This window comes from Rhinatrema bivittatum, chromosome 3, assembly GCF_901001135.1.
Source record: "Rhinatrema bivittatum chromosome 3, aRhiBiv1.1, whole genome shotgun sequence".
Lineage (NCBI taxonomy): Eukaryota > Metazoa > Chordata > Amphibia > Gymnophiona > Rhinatrematidae > Rhinatrema > Rhinatrema bivittatum.
In genome coordinates this window covers 277,282,541-277,307,828 of record NC_042617.1, presented here as the reverse complement: position 1 = coordinate 277,307,828, position 25,288 = coordinate 277,282,541, and the positions used below count along the sequence as shown (strand labels likewise).

Below are 25,288 nucleotides of genomic sequence, written 5' to 3'. Positions count from 1 at the left end.
TCACCCCTGCTACTCCATGATGATCTCAGGATGTCTGTAAAATCAAAAGTTCCCAGCATGCTTGAGGGGGACCACCCTTACCCCCCCAACCCTTAGTAGGCTCTGCAGTGGTCATGGTTAGTAACCTCACTGGGCCCTGCAGGAGCTGTGGTTAGTGTAACCTCGCCTCCTTACCTGCGCTGATAAAGTACAGATACACACACTCCTTTAACAAATATTAACGTTTAGCAGTAGTATCTGGCACCTTTCTAAGGTAAACAAAAGGCTGGCAAAGGGATTGTCCCCCCTTCTTGCTTGCTCACAGCTCCGCTTTGTGGAAATACACATACGTCCGAAGAGAAAATGTAAGTTCTTAGGTCTACATAAGCAGGGAAGCTCTTGGATTACAGATATCCTCTTCTGCCTACGATCTCCGGCAATTTTTCGGTTTAGGAAGGAAGAGCGGCTTAGGCACAGGGAGCAATGAGCTGAGAACCAGGGAAATCAAAGCTTCAAGTCCCATTTTTTCCCACTAATATTTTTTGTTACCTTGGACAAGTCACTTTTTCTCCCATTGCCTCAGGTACCCGCTTAGGAAGTCATTTTCAAAAGGATTTGCATTTTTTTTTAGAAGTGCTACTTTCACGCACATAACGCCTTTTGAAAATTCACTCCTTAGACTGTAAGCTTACAGCAGAGACTTATTGTACCTGAGTTCAAATGATACTGTAGGTGGCATTCAACTTCCTTTGAAAAAGGTTGTCACCTGGCTCCTTTTTTTTCCCCCTGATAGGCTGATTCAGTCCTGGTTTTGTCCCACCGCTTGCGTGGAAATGTGATTCTTATTTCCCTAAGATGAAAAAAGGTCCTACCTCCAGGCGTACGCAGGGGTAAAACCAAGTCTGAATCGGCCTGTCCCAAGTGACCCAGAGTCACCCAGAAGAGCCAACTGTGTACTTCATGAGGTGCACGTGGAAGGCGGCGTCTTAAAGGTAACATTTCCTCGCCATGCTTCTTCTCATTCGCTTTCTCTCTCCTCTTCTTTGTTTACCCCATTCCCTTTCCTGCACAATGTGAACTTGTTTCCTGTTGACCAGGTGAGCCGTGCCACGTGAACTGCAATGGAAAGTGCTGGGGCCCTGGAGAGAAGGATTGCCAGAAACGTGAGTACCTTCATGCTCCTAGTTATCAAATAGGGATGGATGCCTTGAGCCAATGCTTTTTTTTTTTTTTTTTTCTTTCTAGAAAGTAAAAAAAAAAAAAAATTATCGGTACTCAGATGCAGGACTGTCCTTAGGGAATCGGAGCAACTGTGTAGTTTCCTGAACCCCCACAGTAGGCCCTGACAACTTCAAACGACTGCAGGCTTCAGTCCCAGTGAGATCCTTCCCTCCCAGCTTCTGTTTCTACTTTCCATTCCACCAGCAGGAGGCCTACTCTGCCACCGTCGTGGCATGAGATGGGAAAAGCACCAGTGGGAGGAAGCTGAGAGAGAGAGAGAGAGGCAGTGTTGGTGCATTTTTCTCTCTCTCCTGTCCCTCTCCTACTCTTGCATTTCTCAGATTTAGATTCATGAAATCTGTCAAAATTTGCATGTGTGTTGCCAAAGGAGAGGAAGATATTAAAAAGCCATTAAAAAGCCAAAGGAGAGGTAGATATTAAAAAGCCATTTTTAGATGGATAATTTAAGTTATCAATCTAAATGGCATGTTTTGGTATATTCAGCTTCTTATCCATCTACATTTTAGCCGGTTAAGTCATTATGCAGCTAAAATCTAGCCAGATTAAAAAAAAAAAAAAAAAAGGCATTCCAGCAGCATAACTGGGAGAAGCTACTTATCCGGTTAAGATATCCAGCTAACTTGAGTTGATCATCTTATCCAGCTAATTTTAAACTTACCTGGGTATTTTCAGCAGCATGACTGCACCATTGAATATCCTGACTAAATTAGCTGGATAAATCTTATCTAGCTAACTTAGGCCTGGATTTATCAAAATGCACTAAATATCGCATGTGATAGGAAAAGGGGCGTGTTTTATGGTAATAGTGCACTTTGCGATAAACAGTCTTATCTTAGCGCTTTGCATAGGTATTAGCACAGTCTGCAATAACTTTTTCGCACTGTGCAATAAGTGCCAGAATTGTTGTATTTCCTACCTACAACCACTGGAGGGGGAGACTCTCTACCTGGGTAACATCAAGCTAGGTTGAGAGAACATTGCACAAATCTCATCTTTGGGTGAGTTTCCTCACTCCAAAGGGCATCAAATCTTCACAAGAGTGCACTGTTCTGTTCGTACATCGCATTCTGAATGTCAGAATGGCCCCTAACCCCTACACTAATACCTAAACCTCACCTCGAGTATGTAGGTGGGCCTCAGAGGTATAAATACCTACCTAGTATGAGAGCCTTATAGCTAGTCTCTCTCTGTCTGTCTGACTCTCTCTTTTTCTCTCCCCCCCCCCTCCCCCCGTGGTGCTAGGCTATGTTCTCTCTCCCCTAGCAGCTTAAAATACTGAAAATACTATTTGTGAAAACATCGCAAAGCGCAATAAAGCCACATTGCACAGCTTAACGCAAATGAAAAAGGTGTAGTTCAAATCCACGTTAAAGCTGAAAAATTCTGCCCCAAACTCCTCCCCTTTTCCTAATTTGCATCGCATCATGCGTTATGGTGTTTTTGCTTGCGTTAAAAATGCTTTTTGCATGCGAAAACGCCATATAGCACTTTGATAAATGACCCCCTTTCTTAGCTGGTTATGTCTGAATACAAATCTCAAACGGGCTAATACAGTACAGTGCGCTCCGATGGAGCGCACCGTTAACTTGCCATTGGCGCGCATTTTCCCTTACCCCTTATTCAGTAAGGGGCGGAAAACGTGCGTCCAACCCGCCGTACCTAATAGCGCCCTCAACATGCAAATGCAAATGCATGTTGATGGCCCTATTAGGTATGCGCGCGGGATACAGAAAGTAAAATGTGCAGCCAAGCCGCACATTTTACTTTCAGAAATTAGCGCCTATCCAAAGGTCGGCGCTAATTTCTTCGGGCACCGGGAAAGTGCACAGAAATGCAGTAAAAATTGCTTTTCTGTGCACCCTCCGACTTAATATCATGGCGATATTAAGTCGGAGGTCCCGAAGGGTAAAAAAAAGTAAAAAAAATTAAAAAATAAATAAAAATTTTGAAGTCGGCCGGCGGCTGTCAGGTCGAAAACCGGACGCTCAATTTTGCCGGTGTCCGGTTTCCGAGCCCGTGGCTGTCAGCGGGCTCGAGAACCGACGCCGGCAAAATTGAGCATCAGCTGTCAAACCCACTGACAGCTGCCGCTCCAGGCCAAAAGGAGGCGCTAGGACGCGCTAGTGTCCCTAGCACCTCCATCTTCCCGTTTCTACCACCAGACCTAATTTAAATACTGAATCATGCGCACCGGCGAGTGGCCTGTGTGTGCGCCGGGAGAGCGGGCGTTCGCCCGCTCTCCCGCGGACTTTACTGAATCGGCCCGAAAGTGTTTAAAAGAAGAAAAAACATAATAGGACTAATAACAGTAATTAAAATTACAGGATACAGAATGGTTAACAGTATGGACAATTACTGGTTTTGGAGCTACCCATGGCATACAGAGCTGGTGCCCCAACTCTTGGCCTATACATCAAAGCAAATAGCAGCACTCAGTGCTCCACCCTAGAGACTCCCTCCAAAGTACATGTGGGGATAACAAAGTGATGTAAGTTATCAGACATCCTTAGAGGAACCAGCAATAAAACACCAGATTCACATCTTTCTGACTGAGAACTATGATCCACCCACACCAAGATACAGACCAAGCAATTCTAGATATAGCAAGGGAGTCATTAACTACCAAACCAGAATTTAAAAAAGAAACATATTAAACAAAACACATTTCAAACAGCCTGGTTTGAAAAGGAATGTAAAAACTTAAGACAAAAGGTAAGGCAACTCTCACTGAAAAAATAGAGCACCCCTCAGAGAAGATATACACACCACCTACCTTCACAGTCTTAAACTACAAAACAACCCTAAAATGGAAATAATCTGAACACATGTAGAAAAAACTGTCAAATGGAGGAGGCCATAGAACAATTCCTTCTAAGACATGTGGAAGGGACTTAAACTTCAAACTAAACCAGAATTAGCAATCCAGAATGGAAAAATATGGAATGAACACTTCTGACAAAGAGATCAGACCTCAAGGATCTCGCACAAGATCTAAAACACACCCAAGAGAAATTACACCTGCTGGAAAGCACAAACAAAGATATTAACCAGCACGTGATACCCCCATAACAATACAGGAAATCAAAGAATGCCTACAAACACCTAAACCCAGAAAAGCAAGTGGCTCTGATAGGATACTAAATAAAATGCTGAAATGCAGCAATGTACAGATCCAGGAAGCACCAGTTAAACTCTTTAACCTGACTCTACATTCTGGCCATATCCCTTAGACATGGTCAGAAGGGTTGATTCCACCAGTCTATAAACATGGAAATGCCATTAATCCAAATAACTACAGAGGGGATCTGTATCAACAGCAGTATTAGCAAACTGTTCTGTAATGTCCTCAACAAACGAATACTAAAATTCTTAATGAGCAGCAAAAGTCTGCAAAGAATTCAGATTGGGTTCCTTTCACAGCCCAGAGCCACTGACCACATCTTTATCCTACAGACACTGATCAACAAACTTATAAAACAAAACACGCCCCCAGGAAGAATGTTTGCATGTTTCATTGGCTTTATAAAAGCCTTTGGGCCTGATTTTTAAAAAGTATTTAATTGAATAAAACTGGATTTTACTTGAGTAGCTGCGCTGTACTCGAATAAGTGGGCTTTTGAAAATTGCTACAATACTATGTTACATTTATGCATATAATTCCTTTGAAATTAACTGCTCTGATTCTATTTGGCACTCTAGCATCAACTTTCAACATAAAATGAACACACAATCAATTTTCAGAACAGTGTGTTCTGTGAGGAGCTAACGAAACTTAAAGTAGATAAGGCAAAGGCTGGATGGGATCCATCTAAGGGTATTAAGGGAACTTAGAGATGTCCTGGCAGCTCCGCTGGCTGACCTTTTCAATGCTTCTTTGGAGTAGTTCTGGAGGACTGAAAAGGGTGGATGTGGCTCCTAGTCATAAAAATGGAAGTAAGGAGGAGGCTGGGAACTACAGATTGGTTAGTCTGACCTCTGTGGTAAGCAAATTAATGGAATCGCTGCTAAAACAGAGGATGGTGCAATTTTTGGAATCCAATGGATTACAAGATTCGAGGCAGCAGGAGGTTTTACCAGAGGTAAATCTTGTCAGATTAATCTGATCAATTTCTTTGATTGGGTGACCACAGAGTTGGATCAAGGAAGAGTGCTAGATGTAGTGTACTTGGATATCAGCAAGGCCTTTGACATGGTTGAGCACCTTTAGTATGGAACCTAGAGTGACTGACTGGGTTAGAAACTGGCTTGGGGGCAAGATGGCCGCCGACGCATAGTCCCACTAAAGACGCCGGAGGAATAGCTGTCCATTTTTCTTCTGAATTTCTCATACTTTCTTAAATTGTTCCTCATACAAAGTGAAAGGGGCGGCTAAGAGGTGAGATTTCTAGCTCACCCGTAGCTGACCCCCGACAGCCAGCAATCCCACTCGGGATCCTTATTTATCCTAGCCCTGGATGGTGCAGGTGTCCCTTGCCCTGGAAAAGAAAGAGAGAGACCCTTGCATCGATACAGAGAGAGTAAGAACTGATGTGAAGTGTGCCAGTTACCATTTTGATTACACATTCAGTAAAGTTTATTTTCAGACCCTCACCCCGAGTCTCCTGTGTCATTTGTGTGGCACACTTGAACATCAGAAGGGACAGAAAAGGGAACATGACGGGGTCACCCCTGCAACCTAGGGCCCTGGAGGAGTCATCCTCTTTTCCCCCCCCCCCCCCGGTCAGAAAAGGAACCAAGCCCTGGGGAAAGAGATTGTGTGGGAATACTTGAGTTAGCCTTGGGCCCCATGAGAACAAAACTTACTTTATGGCCCCATCGATATTAAGTGGTTACCTGGAGATGGGGGTTACATATAATTAAATCCATGTGTTCACCCATCATCTGAATTTGTTTAGATTTTATGGTTATTTTCTACTCCTAAACTGCTTGGATACATTTATTTTTTACATGCAGTATATTAAGCTAATTAAATAAGAAAAAATTTAAAGTAAAAGTAAACATGCAGACAGGTGCGAGGAGAGAGACAGGGCCCCCACCCTCTTCAATATCTACATCAGTGACCTTCCTACAGTGCTGGAGAGATCCTCAGCCCCGGGGCTAGAACTAAATTTCTTGGAAATCAAATGCCTCCTGGGTGCAGATGATTTGGTCATTATGTCCCCCACCCCCGAAGGTCTACAAGAGAACTTGAACCTGCTATGGGCCCTGGAGAAAGCAAAAACGTTTCATCAAAGCCCAAGAAACTCCAACACAAATTAAAATTCTACCTAAATGAGCAAGAAGCTGAGCATAGCCTATACATACCTTGCCTTGAGACTAAGTGCATCTGGGAGTTTTAAATTGGCCATAAAGACATTATAGGAGAAAGTTCTAAGCGTAATATGTGCTATAAAGAAACCGCTTATCTGGCTAAATAGCGCTGAATGTGCTTTGAATATCTGGCCCAAAGGGATCAGAGATACACCTTTCCCAAAGCTGACAGAGAACTTATAAAAAACTTTCCACTAAAGAAAGAGCAGTAAAAACTCTGGATGAAACGAGAAACAGCAGCTGTAACAGCAAAATATCTGGTATCCTGCCACAAAACCAGAAAAGATATCTGACCAGGGACAGTACTGACAAGCACCAAAACCTGTTATACTTTCCATAACCTGTAATTTTACTCTACTTTTATTATTTTGTAATTTTTTTTCCCATTCTTCCTCTTTATTTTAATAACTATGAAATTGATATTCAGTTCCACTTAGTCTGATAAGTTCAGACTTGTCTGGCTAAGCGGGGGCTTCTAATATCTGGCCACGTTAATCGGCCATTACTTACCCGGATAATTATTTATCCAGCTAAGTGGTGGTTGAGATGGGGTATAATAGGGAGGGGCTACTTATCCAATTTAGCCGGATAAGTAGCAATATTAAGTTAGCCAGGTAAGTTAGACCTTTTATTGAGCATGTCTAAAGTAGGTGGATAAAGTTATCTGCTTATATTCAGTGGTACAGATGTGCCACTGAATAACTTGGCTAAGTTAGCTGGATATGTTTATCCGTTTAACTTTCCTAGCCGGCTATCTTTTGAATATCTACCTCTAAGTATACCACGTTTACATGTGCTGCCAAATCATCATACCAATAAAGTTATCTGAAACTGAATCAATGCTCTGTAGAGAACAACCTTTTACTTCCTGCTCCATCCCAAGACAGCAGCATGCAGAGATCAGGAAGAAGGGAGGGGTGAAAATGGAGCAGAGAAGAGCTACTCTGCTCCCTAATCCAGCCCTTTTCCTCCTCTCATTTTCCAAGGGCTGATGCAGAGGGGACCAGGGGTGGAAACAGCAATCTAAGAATCTTTCTCACAGAGACAAAATGAGAGAGAACAGTTAATACGTAAACTCCTAAATTATTATTATTATTTTTTTAAAGACAGAGAAGCTCACATCCCCTCTGAGCAGTAGAGAGCACCATTCATGGCAGGAATCACTGTCCTCTTGCTGGGGTTGAAGGTAGGGGGAGGAGAGGATCAGGTGTATTAGTCGAAACAGAGACTCTGCAGGTGGTGCAGGGACAAGTGGCATTAGTCTATAGAGAGACATTAATCTATACCTGTGACACAGGAATTAGGTGCATCATTGTCTGAATTTGCTTCAAATTTATTTTGTATGCTTTTTGTTTTTGGCTTGTTTAGTGACCAAGGTTATCTGCGCGGAGCAGTGCAATGGCCGCTGCTTCGGGACCAACCCCAACGAGTGCTGCCATGACGAGTGTGCAGGGGGCTGCTGGGGGCCACGGGAGAACAATTGCTTTGTATGTATGCCTCATTATTTTTCAGAGGGTTTCCTAGGGGCCCGGAAAGAATAATTGTTTTGTACGTATTTTTGGTTACAAGATAGGTAGAGGTGCTGCTTTGATATGTGTTTTGAGACATTTATTATGGTGGATTCTTTATTTCAGGCCTGCAGACATTTTAATGACAGTGGAGCATGTGTCCCCCGTTGTCCTCGGCCCCTCATCTATAACAAGCTTACCTTCCAGCTGGAGCCCAACCCAGACACCAAGTATGAGTACGGCGGCTTCTGCGTCAGGAACTGCCCTCGTAGGTCACTGTTCTGTATCTGGTGAAGTTATGGGAGATGTGGGGGAATTTGCTCAGGCCAACCAATGAGCTGGGGCCTTCAATGGTCATTAAAATGTTGGCAGGAGAATCAGGGCCTTAAGGTATGGCTCCTGTGTGGAGAAAAACTTAGGTGTTAGCTGAGGCCGTGGAGAGCTGACAAACTCGTTTCATTGTTGAGCAAGTCCCTGGAGAGAAACATCAGAGAGGGGACACTGAGGCAACAAGTGCATCCTTCAGAGAAATAGATACTTTGGAAAATGGAGGGGGTGGGGGACGGGCAGTATCCTCCTCATGTTTTTCTGGCTCTAATTTGGTGTTTTTGACAGATAACTTTGTGGTGGATCAGAGCTCCTGTGTCCGAGCCTGTCAGAACCAGAAGACAGAGGTGGAGAAAAATGGCGTCAAAGTGTGTGAGCCCTGCTCTGGTATCTGTCCCAAAGGTGAGAAGGCGGGAGGGGCCTAGAAAAGTGTGTGTTTGGGGGGGGGCGGGAACATGGGAGGAGAGCCCAGTAGAATATGAGATGGGAGGGAGAGCCCCAGGGAAAGAAGGGATACCCAGGAAATGGGGCCTTGAGAAGAAGGATCTGGGGATTGTGGGAAGGGAGGGACCTTGGCTGAGATTGGGAGCCACAGACCATGACTCTGGGGCAGAATCTGCTGCAATGCTCATAGTCTGGCCTTTCCTTGCTTTTATTTTGCTAGCCTGTGAAGGGACAGGAGCTGGCAGCAAGTACCAGACAGTGGATTCTAGCAACATTGACAGATTCATCAACTGCACCAAGATTCTGGGCAACCTGGATTTCCTCATTACTGGTTTGGATGGGTGAGTCACTCCAAGGGTTGTCAACACTTCCATGTCATACGGGACAGTCTAATTCAGGCCTGGCTTGACTCCATTGTGTACATGGATGCATAGTTCTTATTTCCTTAAAAAAAAAAAAGCAGCAGTGTAGCTTGAGGCATGCACTGGGTAAAAGCAGTCTTTCCCTGTACATACTCAGATCAGTCCAGACTCCTGGATTTTGCCTCTTCTCCAGCAGATGGAGACAGAGAAAGTTTTACTGACACTTAAGACGAGGTGCCACCTGCAGTTCCTCAGTATTTCTCTGTCTCCGGCAGATGGTGGAGGTGCAAAGCCTGCAGTCTGAGATTGAAATAAATAAACCTCAAACACTCAGGTTTGCTTGCTTCCCAGGGGGTCGTTAGGTCCTGGTGGGGCCATTCCCCCCCCCCCCCCCGGTATGTGAGGCGTACGGGCAGGGGGTTGGAGACCCTTTTGCTGCTTGGTCCTTTGTTGCCGGACAGGGTACAAAGCTGGAGGTTCCAGTTCCCTCACCTTGAAGGAGGAACAGAGCCTGCTGCTGGTCCTCTTTCAGGGGAAGTGTTAGTTTGTCTTTGATTCACTGTTTAAAATTTGTTTAAAGTTTGTTTAAAAAAAAAAAAAAAAAAGAAGTGACTAAGGAACAGAAGGGGTTGCCATGGGACGGCAAGCTTTGCCGCGGTTCTCCCTCACAGGCGATCGGGCGGCTCTAGTCTTAGTTTCCCATTCCTCCGGAGGTGTTTTACTTTGCTGCGGCTCAGTACCACATTTTAATGCCGCGCAGGTTGTGCTGCTCTGTGGAGACGCACGCATCTCTCCTGCAAGGGCCAATGCTCCCGGTGTCTCTCTGGAGGAGAGGACTCCTTGGGGGGAGGGTGAAAGTTGCTTTTGGCTGGGTGCCGCAAGCCTGGGAGGCTCTCTTCAGCGAGGCAGTCAGTGGACGACCCCCTTCCCGCTGAATGCGGGAACGGCAGCCATTTTGTCCACATTCTCACCTGCCTCGTGAGCCGCAGAGAGGGAGGGGGATTTCCCTCTTCCGTTGTCCCCTGTGGTTAGGGCCTCTGGGGGAGGTCAGGTGGCTGAGGGGAATCATGCAGCATGCGAGGATGATTCCCAGGAGGATTCAGATTCTTCTTCTACCTTTTCATCTGAATTTGTTCTCCTATTACAAAAAGCTTATAAGGCTAGGAAGGCTAAAGCGGTGCAGGGGGCTTCGGCATGCTCAAGACCGCTGAAGAGGGCCAGGACCTCTCGAGCTGCCAGGGCTATGAGGGTCCCAGGGGCCTCAGCACTAACTACTGCTGCGGACATCGCCTTCAAGCCTTCAGATGTGGAGCATCCACAGGCTCAGGGCCCATCTGGGTCTCATCCGGATTTCACAGAACAGGATCCGGATCAAGCACTGGCCAAAAGCCCGGTGGTGGAAGGGGATGATCCCAAAGTGGTACGCCTGTTCCACAGGGAGGAGCTGAATCCCTTGATTTCCGTGGTTCTGGAGGAACTGGGTATAAAGATCCGAGAGGAATCTGGTCTGGAAGAAGTGGACCCGGTCATGACTGGCCTCCGGGGTCCAACAAGGTCTTTTCCATTTCACCTGTTGGTCAGCATGTTGGTGTTTAGGTTGTGGGATACTACTGACACAGGTCTGAAGATCAGCAGAGCCATGGATAAGTTGTATCCTTTGCCAGAGGATACTCTGGAGCTCCTGAAGGTCCCAAAGGTGGATGCATCTGTTTTGGCGGTTACCAAGAAGACTTCTATTCCAGTTGCTGGTTCTACAGCCCTGAAGGACCTTCAGGATAGGAAATTGGAAACACATCTCAGGAAGATTTTTGAGGTGTCTGCTCTTTTCATTTGAGTGGCTGTGTGTAGCAGTTTCATGTTGAGGGTGGGCTTGAGCTGAATTCAGCAGTTGCAAGTCGACAGAACTTTGTCTGAACCTGAGCACAGCAGGCGCAGTGGCTGGAAGCTGTTGTGGCGTATAGCGCTGATGCATTATATGATCTCATTAAGACCTTCTCCAGGACAATGATGTCGGCGGTTTCGGCCCGCAGGCTCCCTTGTTGAGGAATCGATCTGCCGACGACTCATCCAAGTCTCAGTTCCCTGTACGTACCCAGATCAATCCAGACTCCAGGGTTTTGCCTCCCTACCAGCAGATGGAGACAGAGAATGTTTCACTGACACAGTACATAGCCCAGTGTGCCACCTGCAGTCCCTTAGTATTGACCTGTCTCCAGCAGATGCTGGAGGTGGAAAACCTGCAGTCTGAGACTGATTTAAAAAAAAAAAAAGAAGAAGAAAGGAGAGAAGATTCTTGGAGATTGCCTCCCAGGGGGTTGTTAGGTCCTGGTGGGGCCACCCACCCCCCACCCCCCTAGTTTTTGAAGCAGACGAGTAGGGGGTTGGGAACCCTTTATTGCTCAGTCCTTCATCGCAGGTAGGGGCAGACAGCTGGTGGTCCAGTTCCATCGTCCCTGGAGGACGGACAGAGCCTGAGGCCAGCCTTCTGTGTCAGGGAAGTGGTCTTTTCTTTGCTGCTTCTACTGCTAAGCCTGATTTAAAAAAAAAAAAAATTAAGTTCTGTCAGGCAGTGAGTCACTGGAGTCAATGAGTACTTAGTCTGGCTTCTCATTCACACGGCTTTTTGTTATTGCAGTACAGGTGGCTCTCTCTCTTCTCCCGTTCCTCCTCTGGCTGGCGGTCATCGCAGCCCAGTGCCCTGCTGCAATGCTGCGTGGCTTGAGCTGTTCATGTTGTGGAGACATGTGTACGCATCTTTCTCTGGATGGTAAATGTTCTAAGTGCATCTCTGGGGGAGAGAGCACTTCAACGATAGCGACCATTTTGGGTGGGTGCTGTGAGCCTGGGAGGCTCGCTCATGTGAGGCAGCTGGTGGACTACCCATTCCCGTTAACCACAAGAACGGCAGCCATTTTGTCCTCCTTCGCAGCTGCTTTGCGAGTTGTGGAGAGGATGGGAGATTTCCCTTCTCCTTTGTCTCCGATAGTTGGGGCCTCTGGGGGAGGTCATAACACTGAGGAAACTCACTCAGGCAGTGAGGAAGACCTGTTGGGGGAAGTCAGATGGCTCTTCTGATTTTTCTGCCAATTTTGTCTTGCTATTACACAGGGTCTATACAGCCTGGAAGGCTGTGGGGCGGCATAGGGCTGAGCAGAGGATGCCGGTGCATCCTTGGCCTTCTAAGAGGGTTAGGTCTTCTCGGGCGGCAGGGGCTACAAGAGTTTGCTGAGTTCCAGAGGCCCTGGCTTCACTGATAGTTCCTCTGTGGTTTCAGAGAGTGAGTATCCGCCAGTACAGAACTTGCAGGACGTGGATCCAGAGGCGGATTGCGATCCGAATGAGGTGCAGTGGAAAGCCCCAGCCATGGGAGGGGATGATCCTAAGATAGTGTGGCTCTTCCACAAGGAGGAGCTGAGTCCCCTGATACCCTATGTTCTGGAGGAATTGGGTATCAAAATTCCGCGAGAGGAATCTGATCAGGAAGAAGTGGATCCAGTTTTGGATGGCCTTCTAGGTCCGGCAAAGTTCTTTCCCTTCCACAAGTTGGTCAGAAAGTTGGTATTTAGGGAGTGGGATACTCCTGAGATCGGCTTGAAGGTTAGCAGAGCCATGGACACATTATATTCTTTGCCAGAGGATATACTTGAGCTCCTGAAGGTTTCAAAGGTGTTTTCCTCTGTTTCAGCTGTTGCTAAGAAGATGACCATTCCAGTGGCCGGTTCTACAGCGCTGAAAGACCTTCAAGATAGGAAGCTGGAAGTTCACCTCAAGAAGATTTTTGAGGTTCTGGCTCTTGGCATGTGTGCAGCAGTTTTATGCTGTGAGCTGGTCTGCGCTGGGCACAACAGTTACAGGCAGACAAATCCTTGTTGGGCTCTGAGGTGAAGCAGGTGGAGCGGCTGGAAGCTGTGGTGGCCTATGGAGCTGATGCGTTATATGACCTCATTAGGACTTCATCCACGACCATGATGTCGGCAGTCTTGGCCCGGAGACTCCTCTGGTTGAGGAATTGGTCGGATATTTCATCCAAGTCACATTTGGGAGTCTTGCCCTTCAAAGGGAAGTTGCTCTTTGGTCAGGACTTGGAGGAGATGATCAAACTTCTCAGAGAATATAAGTCTCACAAATTGCCTGAGGATAAGCCGAAAGGTAAAGGATCTTTTCCTTAAGCCAAAAAGGAACAAATACCAATACAGTATCCAAATAATGTCCCCCTGAATGAGCAGCAGGAAGTGGAAAAATATTAATAGATAACCTTGCCCACACTAAGCCATTCTTCAGATTAACCACACTAACAGACTGAGTGGACTCTCCAATTCTCCTTTTTTCCCCCCGAGGGTGGGACTCTGAAATGATCTGTGGTACTACAGGAACGAAAATTAGCAGGTAAGAACCAATTTTCCTTTCCCTGTACATACCTAGATCAGTTCAGACTCCTGGGATGTACCAAAGTTCTTACCTGCTAATTTTCGTTCCTGTAGTACCTCAGATCAGTTCAGAGTCCCACCCTCAGGGGGGGGGGGGGGGGAAGGAGATTTGGAGAGTCCACTCAGTCTGTTAGTGTGGTTAATCTGAAGAATGGCTCAGGTTTTGTTCGTCCTGCACAGGTTTAGTGTGGGTAAGGTTATCTATTAATATTTTTTCACTTCCTGCTGCTCATTCAGGGGGACATTATTTGGTTATTGTATTGGTATTTGGTCCTTTTTGGCTTGGGTACATATCAATGCTGAGGGACTACAGGTGGCACCTCTGGTTATGTGGCAGTGTCGGTGAAACTTTCTCTGTCTCCATCTACTGGAAAGGAGGCAAAACCCAGGAATCTGGACTGATCTGTGGTACTACAGGAACAAAATTAGCAGGTAAGAACCAATTTTACTTTAGGAGCCTTGCCTTTCAAAGGGAAATTGTTCTTTGGTCAGGACTTGGAGGAGATGATCAAGCTTCTCGGGGAGAACAAAGTTCATAAGTTGCCTGAAGTTATGCCGAAAGGGAAAGGATCTTTTCCGTTATGTTCCCGTTTCAGAGGAAGCAGGCGGTTTCAGCCTACCAGAGTTAGGGAACTCTCAGCGACAGTCCTCGGGAAGGCAATCATCCTGGAACCAGTCCTTTCGAGGGAGAAGGTCGGGGAAAGATGGTTCCTCCCAGGGCGGTGGTGGAGCCAAGTCCACCTAATAATGCCAGGTTGGCCCACTCCTCGGTGCCAGTCATACGGGGCCGGTTGGCTCTGTTCTATGAGGAGTGGGCCAGAATCTTGACAGACCAGTGGATCTTAAGTGTGATAAAACAAGATTACGCTTTAGAATTTGCTCGGCTGCTAAGAGATTTGATCTTGGTCTCCCCGTGTCCTTACGAGGAAAAGAAAATTGCAGTACGGGAAAACGTTTGTCGCCTTTGCATGCTTGGAGCCATTGTTCCTGTCCCCATGGAAGAGTAGGGGACAAGCCACTATTCCATTTATTTCATAGTTCCCAAGAAAGAGGGCACCTTCTGCCCAAGTCTCGATTTTAAAAAAGGTGAAAGTGGCTCTAAAGGTTCCTTGTTTATGAATGGAGAGACTGCGCTTGGTAACATAGTAACATAGTAATGACGGCAGAAAAAGACCAAAATGGTCCATCTATAGTCTGCCCAGCAAGTTTCCCAAGGTAGTTACTGCTGCTCCATGCAGGTTACCCCCATGTTTCTGTTAATGGTAGTAGCTGCCTCTCCCTGCCGGTTAAGCTTTTTTATTTATTCCCTGCCTCTAGCCTTTAGGTATCCATAGTGTTTATCCCACACCCCTTTGAAATCCTTCACAGTTTTAGCCTTCACCACTTCTTCTGGAAGGCCATTCCAGGCATCCACCACACTCTCAGTGAAGAAATATTTCCTGATATTGGTTCTAAGTCTTCCTCCCTGGAGTTTCAAATCATGACCCCTAGTTCTACTAAATTATTTCCAATTGAAAAGATTTGTTGATGACCATGGATCATTAAAACCTTTCAAGTATCTGAAAATCTGTATCATATCACCCCTGCTCCTCCTCCAGGGTATACATATTCAGGTTCTTCAACCTCTCTTCATAAGTCATTTGATGGAGACCACCCACCATTTTGGTCACCCTTCTCTGGACCACCTCCATCCTGGCTCTGTCCCTTCGGAGATATGGTCTCCAGAACTGAACACAGTACTCCAGGTGAGGCCTCACCAAGGACCTGTACAAGGGGATTATCACTTCCCTTTTCTTACTAGATATTCTTCTCTCTTTGCAGCCTAGCATTCTTCTGGCTTTAGCTATCGCTGTGTCACACTGTTTTGTTGACTTCAGGTCGTTAGACATTATCACCCCAAGGTCTCTCTCCTGCTCCATGCACATCAGCCCTTCACCCCCCCAACGCATATGGTTCTTTCGGATTACCACACCCCAGATGTATGACTGCATTTTTTTGGCATTGAATTCCAGCTGCCATATCTTCGATCACTCTTCCAGCTTCCTTAAATCCCCATCTCATTCTCTGTACTCCTTCCAGCGTGTACACTCTGTTGCAGATCTTAGTATCATCCGCAAATAGACAAACTTTACCTTCTATCCCTTCCTCAATGTTGCTCACGAAGATGTTGAATAGAACCGGTGATTGCCTCAGTGCACAAGGGGGGGAGTACCTGACGTCTCTGGATTTGACTGAAGTGTATTTACACATAGGCATCTGGCCAGTCCATCAAAGATACCTGAGATTCATGGTTCTGGGGGAACATTTTCAGTTTTGCACTCTGCCATTCGGTCTGGCGACAGCACCCAGGACCCTTCACAAAGTGATGGTTGTGGTGGCTGCGGCCCTCTGGAGGGATGGGGTCTTGGTTCACCCCTATCTAGATGACTGGTTGATTCGAGCAAAGTCAGAATCTCTTTGCCGGGAGGCCGTGGATTTGGTTCTCCAGCGTCTACGATCGTTAGCTTGGATAGTCAATCTGTCCAAAAGTAATTTTTTCCCTTCCCAGATTTTGGAATTCCTGGGGACGCATTTTGATACCAAGGCGGGGAAGGTATTCCTCACCAGAGAGCGGATTTCCAAATTGCGAGCTCTGCATATATCTGTCAAGGTCGCCCTGTCCCGGAGGGGCTAAGGGCGCATTCTACCTGTTCCCAGGTGGCTTCTTGGGCCAAGTGTCAGCAAGTTTTGCTGCAAGAGATCTGCAGGGCGACGACTTGGAAATCATTGCACACTTTTGCCAGGCACTACCGTTTGGATGTCCAGGCTGCAGAGGCAATGAGCTTCGGTGAAAGTGTGCTTCAAGCAAGACTCTCGCAGTCCCACCCCATTTAGGAATGCTTTGGTACATCCCAAGAGTCTGGACTGATCTGGGTACGTACATGGAAAAGAAAATTGGTTCTTAGCTGCTAATTTTCCATCCTGTAGTACCACAGATCAGGCCAGAGTCCCACCCACTGGAGGAAAGGGAGATTTGGAGAGTGCACTTGATCTGTTTTTGTAATTACTCTGAAGAATGGCCCAGGTTTTGTTAGTTCTACACAGGGTTTTGTGTGGATGTGGTTATCTATTCCAGTTTTACACTTCCCTCTGTTTGCTAAGGGAATGTTAGTGGGTTTTTGTTTCTGTTTTGGGCTTGGGTACAGCTCAATATTGAGGGGCTGTCAGTGTCAGTAAAACTTTCTCTGTCTCCATCTGCTGGAGGGGAGGCAAAACTCAGGAGTCTGGACTGATCCGTGGTACTACAGGAACAAAACTTAGCAGGTTAGAACCAATTTCCCTTTTCCTATGATATGGACATGTTGGTAACCCTGGTTCATCCTTAGTATTATATATCTGTCCAGTTCCTTATTCCCAGCTCATTTCTATCAACATTCGTCTTGCCATTCTCTTCTCTTTCTCTCTCTGCACTTTATCCCCACATCACGTTACCATTACCGTTTTGCTTTTTTTTTTCCCTAGGAGTCATGATGGCTTGTGGCAGATGGGCAGTTCTGTGGGGGGTAGAAGTGATGTAAAAGCGGCGTGGGTGGGACTCCTTAACAGAACTTTTGTTTCTCTCTCACAGTGATGCCTGGCATAACATTTCTGCACTGGATCCGGAGAAGCTCAACGTCTTCCGGACAGTGCGCGAGATCACGGGTAAGTGACATGGGCCTTGTAAGATATGTTCCAGAGAGGGTGCAGTGGGATTGAAAGCAAAAAAACAAAAGATCCTGAGCGGAGAATTCTACTGTCTCCACCCCAGCACTGTCTTGGTGTTATCCACAGTGTTCAGGCCGGGCTCTGTTCTTTTTACGGTGCCGGGGCTGGGTTCTGAAGTGCAGGGCTTAGTTGCTTCATTCAGTGTTTGGGTCAGGATCTGCCCCATACTGTGCCCTGAGCAGAGCCAGAGGAATGCCGGGAGGCATGGGAAGAGGCATAACCAGAAGAAAAATAGGAGGTAATATGTTCAGTTCTGGAGTTCCCTATCTTGGAAAGGATAGAGAGAGAGGTTAGAGGTGGTCTAGAAAAAGGCAACCAAGATGGTGCAGGGTCTGCACCAAAAGCCATTTGAGATAAGACTGAAGGATCTAAATATGTATGCCCTAGAGGAGAGAAGAAACAAGTGGGATATGATAGACATGTGACTATCTGAAAGGTATTATTGCCCAAGAAGCAAACCTTTTTTAATGGAATGGAAATTGTAAAACTAGGGATAATGATGTGAAGTTCTAAGGAACAATTTAGGGAAATGTATTTTTTTTCCCAAAAATGCCTAGAATGCCCTCCCAGTGGAGATGATGGAGACAAAATCTAATGGAATTAACAAAAAAACCCTCAAAAAAACACATGGGATAAATACAGAGGATCCCTAATGGCAAGAGAAAAGTTAAGATGTAGTAGTGGTGGTGGTGATAGTAGGACGGTAATGAAGCAGTGGGGGTAGCCTGCAGGGAGCAGCAGTTCAGTGCAAGAGCAGTGGTTTGACTTCATTGCGTTCTTAGCAGTCACTGGGGTGATCTACACAGAGCGGCGGTTAACAACCCCAGTGGTACAACAGCATCAGACATCCAAGAAGGAGTAGGGACCCTGGCTGAAACCCAAACTTCAATGAACATGGGGAAGCCAGATTTTTTTTACAATAGCCTCACTTACCTTGGTAGATGGAGAGATTATTACAAAGCTTGGTAATATGACATAGAAGATGGTCCAGGTGTCGCCTTAAGTGTTGGTCTTGTAAGAAGCAATGCTGAAGATAGCATGAAATGGCTCTCCTGGCAAAAGCAAGGGAGACCAGCACTGTAAGAGATTTGGGGCATTCTTGGGACAGATAGGCAGGCTGGTGGTGGGAAAAGGTTTGAAAGTTCAGGTGAAAGATGTGGGAGAGTTGCTATTTGGTACTGAGCTGCATATGAGAATTTGTATGCACATCTACCCCAAGTGGAGGGAGCTCAACTGGACAGACTAGATGGGCCATTTTGGTTTTTATCTGCCATCATTTACCATGAGGTCCATATTCAGAGGGGGTTTAAATGTTATGCTCCTCTAAATGGCTAAATTTAATCAGGCTAAATTAGGGGAATTTTGGGGAAGGGCTAAGTTATCCAGAATATAAATTCAATAAATAACTATGATATTAAGAGCTTTCTGGCTAAGTCTGGTCATAGTACAGAGCAGTCCTAAAGTTATCGAGGTACATGCACCGGATAACTTTTAACTTTAACCAGCTATATTCAGAATGCAGCTGGTTTAAATGAAGAAAAAAAAACAAACAAAAAACCAACCTCCCCCTCTCAATATTGCTTTTTGCACTCTCCCCTCCTGAAATATATAAAAAAAAAAAAAAAAAAGTGAAGTCCCGGTTATAATAGCCCAAGGCACCCCCCATCCCCTCCTGCCCAGTGGCGTTTCTAGACAGAAGTATTTGGGCCAAGCTAACCCCCTGGATGCACTAAGCCATGATTTTTATTCGCAGGAGGGGTCCCACTATCACGAGGGGTGTTGCTACGATAGTGAGGTCCCGCCCTGAAAAAGAATCATGGCTGTCTGGCGTGTTCTTTTGCCTTGTGGTCAAACACCGAGAGACAAAAAAAAAAAAAAAGGCAGCAAGCGGCCCTTAAATGCGATGGCGGCCTCAACCTCACGGGACCACTATTGCCCTCAAAGGTCACTGGCCCAAAAATTAAAAAAAATAGCAGCAACACGGGGAGGATGAACGGGGGGGGGGGGGGTCCAGTGCTGACCCATCTCAACCCGGGGCCGCCAGTCAAGGTAGCCCCAACTCCCCCCAAAATGTAAAGAACAAAAGAAATGCCCCTGCACAACAATGGGCCTGGCCCCCCCCCCCCCATCAAATCCCACCAATAAAATAAAGGCTCTCGCCCTGGTGCCCCCTTCCCATCCCCCCCCCCCTCACCCCCATCCTCCAAGTGGCACTGATGGCACCTCCAGTTAAAAAAAAACAACCCAAAAAAACCAAACCTCAGCCCTACCCCCCCAAAAGGAAATAAAATGGAAGTGTTCCAACCTTCTCACAGCATTCCCCCCCCCGCCCCCATATGCCCTCATCTCCGTCCCTTCCTCCAGAAGCCCTTCCTATCCCTGTCATCTCCCTTCCAATCCTCTAGAGGCTTCTTCTCCTTCTTCTTACTTTCTCCTTCCCTCCAGATGCTCTTCCCTGTTGTCACTTCTTCTCTATCAGCCTGATTTTTAAAAGCACCTTACCTGTATAAGTGGGCTTTGGAAAATTGCTACAATATATGCCATTGAAATGCCTATAGATTTTACCTGCATTAAATGTACTTAATGCAAGTAAATGGCTTTTAAAAATTGCTATGATAGTACATTACATTTTCATGCATGACTCCTTTGAAATTTCATCTGTATCTTCTTTTCCACCTCTCACCCTGTCCTCTCGCAAGGCTCTCCCCCCCCCCCCCCCCCCTCTCGCTCATCACAGTGGGGCTGATCAAGGCTGGTCCCACAGTTTTTCTCTTCACCCCCAGGAGCCCTCCAACCAATTTATCTCTGTCTCTTCCACATGAGTCCTCCTCCCCACGGCTCCCCATCAGTTTCTGAAGAAAACAGTGGCTGGCGGCATTTAAGTGAATGTTATCTCCTGCTGCCACAGGGCCAGTCTCATGGTAGAAGCAGCAAATTCTTTGAGGGCAAGCAGGGGTAACCCAAAACCCTGCTGGTGTCCATGGTGATCGCGGCCACCAATCCTCTTCCTTATTGCCTGCCCTTTGAACCGGCAGCAGGAATAGCATTTAAGTGAATGTCCTCCTGCTGCCACGAGGCTGGTCTCGTGGTCGGAGCTGCAAGATAGCCAAGTTGCTTACCTGTAACAGATGTTCTCCGAGGTCAGTAGGATGGCAGTCCTCACACATGGGTGACATCGGATGGAGCCCGCACAGAAAAGTTATGTCCAAGTTTCTAGAACTTTGACTGAGCCTCACTGGGCATGCTCACGCATGCAATATACCACGCATACACGCAGGGTCCCTTCAGTTTCTTCTTTTCCACAGAGCCTCGAGTCTCGTGGTCGAGTGAGCCTCAACCTTTTTTTCCAAACATTTTCTAACTTCATTAAAGTGATTTTGCAGTAGTTGGTTTGTTTTTTTCTACATTTCCTCGCACGGTTGACTCCGGGGTGTCCCCCCCCCCCCCCACAAGTTTTCCTGTTAGTATCCTAGATCGGTTTTTCAATGTTTTTGGGTACACTTATTTTTGCTGTTGATTTGCTGGATCTGCGGTGCACTTGGTGCCCGGTGGCCATCGATTTCGATCTCAAATCCCTCTTGTTTCACAAAAACATGTCCATTTTAAGCAGTGCCCCGGATGTGCGAGGACCATGTCTATCACGGACCCCCATGATAGATGTGCCTTCTGCCTTGGGACATTGCATGATGTCCGAGGTTGCAGCAAGTGTGCCAAGATGACCCCGAAAGGACACAAGAGCCGGCTCCTTATTTTTAAGAACATAAGAAAATGCCATACTGGGTCAGACCAAGGGTCCATCGAGCCCAGCATCCTGTTTCCAACAGTGGCCAATCCAGGCCATAAGAACCTGGCAAGTACCCAAAAACTAAGTCTATTCCATGTTACCATTGCTAATGGCAGTGGCTATTCTCTAAGTGAACTTATTTATTACTCTCTTAATTCTATAATTATAAGACAGAGAGGACCCTGAGTGGACCCCTGCCTGATCTGATGTCAGAAACCTGTGAATAGGAGAATCGAATATAAAACTCTAACCATAATACACAGCACAATTCACAACATGGAAAACACAGGACTAAATAACATCATTCAGATACATGTCTCTCAACGCAACACAAGAACAACAAACAAATTAAAACTTGAGTTCCCAACAATCTCAACCGCCAAACATACTACCGTAAGAAACAGAGCCATCTCCATCGCTGGCCCCCACCTCTGGAACTCACTACCGGATCATCTAAGATTACAGAATAACATCAAAACTTTTAATAAAGAACTTAAGATCTGGCTATTCAGACAAACCTTCAAAGACGGGATCGGTTAATATACCTGACCCAATCAACACCCTATAACCTTACGGATACTTAAACCTTTCACACATATCTCCAAAACATACCATTACAGTCATATAAACCTTACAGCGATAAATCCAATCTACCCCTACAAAATCTGCTAATCCGAAACCATGCACATCCACTGTCTTGAACAATACCACAACCCGTCCCCTTATGTCAATTACCCTAATCGATGAACCACCAGTTATCTTGCTATATTGTTATAATTAGTTATACTATTATACCTTGTTTATTTCCCATTATATCCTCCATGTTGGGTTAAATATTATCTCGTCTTATATAACGCCTAGTTCTGCCAGTTTACCGTTATGCTGTAATATGGTTTCTACACATGTATTTCGTTGTTCCAAATGTAAACTGGAGTGAAGGCCTTTAGCTAAACTTCGGTATATAAAAACGAATAAATAAATTGGGGTGGCAAGCCTATGCCTCCTCTGGGGCATAGGCTTGCTCCAGGCCCCCCCCTCCCTTCTACCAGCTCCCTCCCATCCAATCTGGAATCCCTTCCCAAACCCCCAGTGCTGGCTGGAGTGATAAAGTTGGACTACTCTGGCACATCCAGCATTGCTCTGACAGTATATGCCACCACCGTTGCTGTCGGAGTAATGCTGGACTTTACTGCTCCAGCTGGCTGTGGAGGCTTTGGGTTGTTTTTTTTTTTTTGGGGGTGGGGAGGGGGGAAAAAAGATGCGGGTAGGAATTCTGGATGGGTGGGTGGGTTGGAGGTAGTAGAGGACACCGTGGGCCACTCTGGCCCGGACTTTGTTTTTTTTATTTTGGGAGGTTGGGCTGTGAAATGGGGAGGAGGGGGGAAGAGGGCGCTATGCCCTGACTGTGTTTTTAAGTATTTTGGGGGGGCTAGGGGAGAGGGGGATTGGACCCGATGGCTCAAAGGGACTTTTTTTTGTTGTTGTTGATGTTTAGTTAATCAGCTATATTCTGAATTCAGCAAGTTATCTGGGCAACTTTTATTCAAGTTATCCATATTTATGCAGTAAGATAGCTAAAGTCATCCAGTAACATTCCCCTGGATAACTTTAGGCAAGTATATTCAGCGAGAGACTTGTCCCACTGAATATTCAGCTATAGTTATTCGGGTAACTTTGCTGCTCGCCAGCTTACTGTGTACGGACCTGCGTGCTAACGTGACAGGCTTAGCAGCACAGCATTGAATCCTCACTCTTTCAGAGGCTTGGGCCTCAAATGTTTCTGGTGAGGAAACCTGCGAAATGTCCAGCACGGGTCCTGACCCCAAGGCGAATGAGGTGGGGGCAGTCTGTGCCACGATGAAGGGATGTGTGCTGACTTGGGCGGCAGTGGGGTGCAAATGGCAATCTGTGCTGATAGGAAAAGGTCTTTTTTTTTTTTTTAAATGTTTTTGCTGTTTCCAGGATACCTGAATATCCAGTCCTGGCCGAAGCATATGAAGAACTTTAGTGTCTTCTCCAATCTCACTACCATCGAAGGGCGGAGCCTGTATAAGTGAGTGACTGTCTCATTTTTCCCCCTTCTGTCTGCCAGGCTCTGCCTTTCGTGTACGTGTGTTGTGTGTCGTCCCCACCCCCGGCAGCACACACTAGCTCACACCATCCCCTCTCAGTAAACCACAGGAATTAATCTTTTGATGTCAGTATGGTTGGCATTGATGAGATGCTTTTGTTTTTATACGCGCGCGGAAAAAAACAAAAAACAAACGAGCAGGAGGAAAAGCAGCGATGCACTCATAGATAAACCAAAAACAATGAAGTGAATCGCTGATCAGGTTAGGATCTGTCCATCAAAGGATGGTTCAAAGGCAAAAGCATTACCAGCACTATACATCTATGTCCTTGACCATCCAAATTAATTTCCAAAGGGAAAGCTTTACCCGACGTGGACTGTGTTTTGCCATGCAGCTGCGTCAGGGAGGGGCGAAACAGACAGTTGTGACGGTGGAAGATACAAGCTTAAACTTAAAAAAAAACATAGTCAATTTTAAACTTTTTAATATTCAGTATCCAAAAGCATTATTTTTATTACACAATATCCAAAAGACCTTACATATCATTTTTATACAAAAAATTAAAAATATCACATCAATACTTGATAACAGACACCTTCATACATCACCATTTATGCCATCCACCTCTATGCTGCCATTCACTATTCACTCGTGCTTTTCATAAACTATCTCCACACTCATAATCCTTTGTTAATTGCGTACAGACAAATTATATTGCACTTTATATTGCACTTGTTTTTGAATAAGTATGCCCCCATAAATATTTAGAACTTCCAGCATAAGTCTGAATACATTTCCTTGTGTTCATGGCCCGGTCTCATAGGGCACTCTCGGCTCAGTCTGTCTGAATGTATTGCCTGGAGTTTCTTGTTCTGCTTAATTAGTGCATTCTCAGCTCAGTCTCTTAACGTACTCTGGTGTTACTAAACTATATATTTTTGTGTGTTTCTGTGTGTGTGTGTGAGATCTGACCACTGAGGATGAGCATTTAAACATCTCCTTTTGCAATTTTCCTGTACAGCCGCGGCTTCTCCCTGCTCATCATGAAGAACGGGAATGTAAGCTCTTTGGGCTTCCAATCACTGCGGGAGATCAGCGCCGGGAAGGTCTACATCACAGAAAACCAGCAGCTCTGCTACTACCATACCATCAACTGGACCTCGCTCTTCCGCACCCGCAAACAGGGCGTCGACATCAAGAGCAACCGACCCAGGAGAGACTGCGGTGAGGGCACCTGCAAGCATCCGATCTTGTTCGTCCATCCGTCTGTCTGTCCCCGTCTCCTTTTATGTACACATGTTCATCTCTCTTCCCCCCCCCCTCCCCCTCACTGAGTTTCTGCTGTCCGTTCCTTTGACACAGTGGCTGAGGGGAAGATGTGCGACCCTCTTTGCTCCAGTGCTGGCTGCTGGGGGCCAGGGGCTGACCAGTGTCTGTCTTGTAAAAACTTCAGCCGGGCTGGGACCTGTGTGACCTCCTGCAACTTCTACCAAGGGTGAGTGACGAGGGAGGCCTGCGGGAGAGATGGGCAAGGGGACAAATGAAAAAGAGAGGTCCCAATGAGGGAAGACAGAGAGAGAAGTGCTGAAAGGGAGCAGGGACACGGCAGGAATTTCATCGCTGGCAGTGAGAACAGAATTGTCTGAAGATGACGGAGAATGCAGGGGTCAGTGTTGAAGTCCTGGAATGAGGACAGATAAGAGTTTAGGATGGGAACAGTAGTGAACTAGGAAGGGTAGTTTAAGAGTTGTGCTCTCTCCCCCCTAATCCCAGATGATGTGACGGTTTGGTCTCTCCACTCTCTCCTGTGCAGGGAGCTTCGGGAATATGCCAGTAAAGGAGAATGTTTCCAGTGTCACCTGGAGTGTGAGAAGATAGAGGGGGACCTTACCTGCAGTGGCTCTGTATGTACTGTGCCTACATCATTAATATCCCATGCATCCATAGTGCTGCACGTCTACTATCCACCCTTCCATCACTAACATCCTTACCCCACCTGCCCACCCACTCAGTATTGACCTGCATGTACTGGTCAGCTGGTCCATCGTTAACAACCCCTGTCTTTCAGTGGCCTACGTGTATTGCCCTC

The 25,288-nt window shown here is 46.3% G+C and overlaps 1 protein-coding gene across 1 annotated transcript in view; it reads left to right on the top strand.

The window, feature by feature from the left end:
* The window catches only part of ERBB3 (erb-b2 receptor tyrosine kinase 3), a 202,624-nt gene that overhangs the window by 72,370 nt on the left and 104,966 nt on the right, over positions 1-25,288 (top strand). The window contains exons 5-14 of the mRNA XM_029594738.1: positions 1,077-1,142; positions 7,900-8,018; positions 8,166-8,307; positions 8,655-8,768; positions 9,031-9,151; positions 17,207-17,280; positions 23,090-23,180; positions 24,221-24,423; positions 24,562-24,694; positions 25,013-25,103. Of these exons, the coding sequence (XP_029450598.1) occupies positions 1,077-1,142; positions 7,900-8,018; positions 8,166-8,307; positions 8,655-8,768; positions 9,031-9,151; positions 17,207-17,280; positions 23,090-23,180; positions 24,221-24,423; positions 24,562-24,694; positions 25,013-25,103 (1,154 nt within the window). The remainder of the gene's footprint in view (positions 1-1,076; positions 1,143-7,899; positions 8,019-8,165; positions 8,308-8,654; positions 8,769-9,030; positions 9,152-17,206; positions 17,281-23,089; positions 23,181-24,220; positions 24,424-24,561; positions 24,695-25,012; positions 25,104-25,288) is intronic.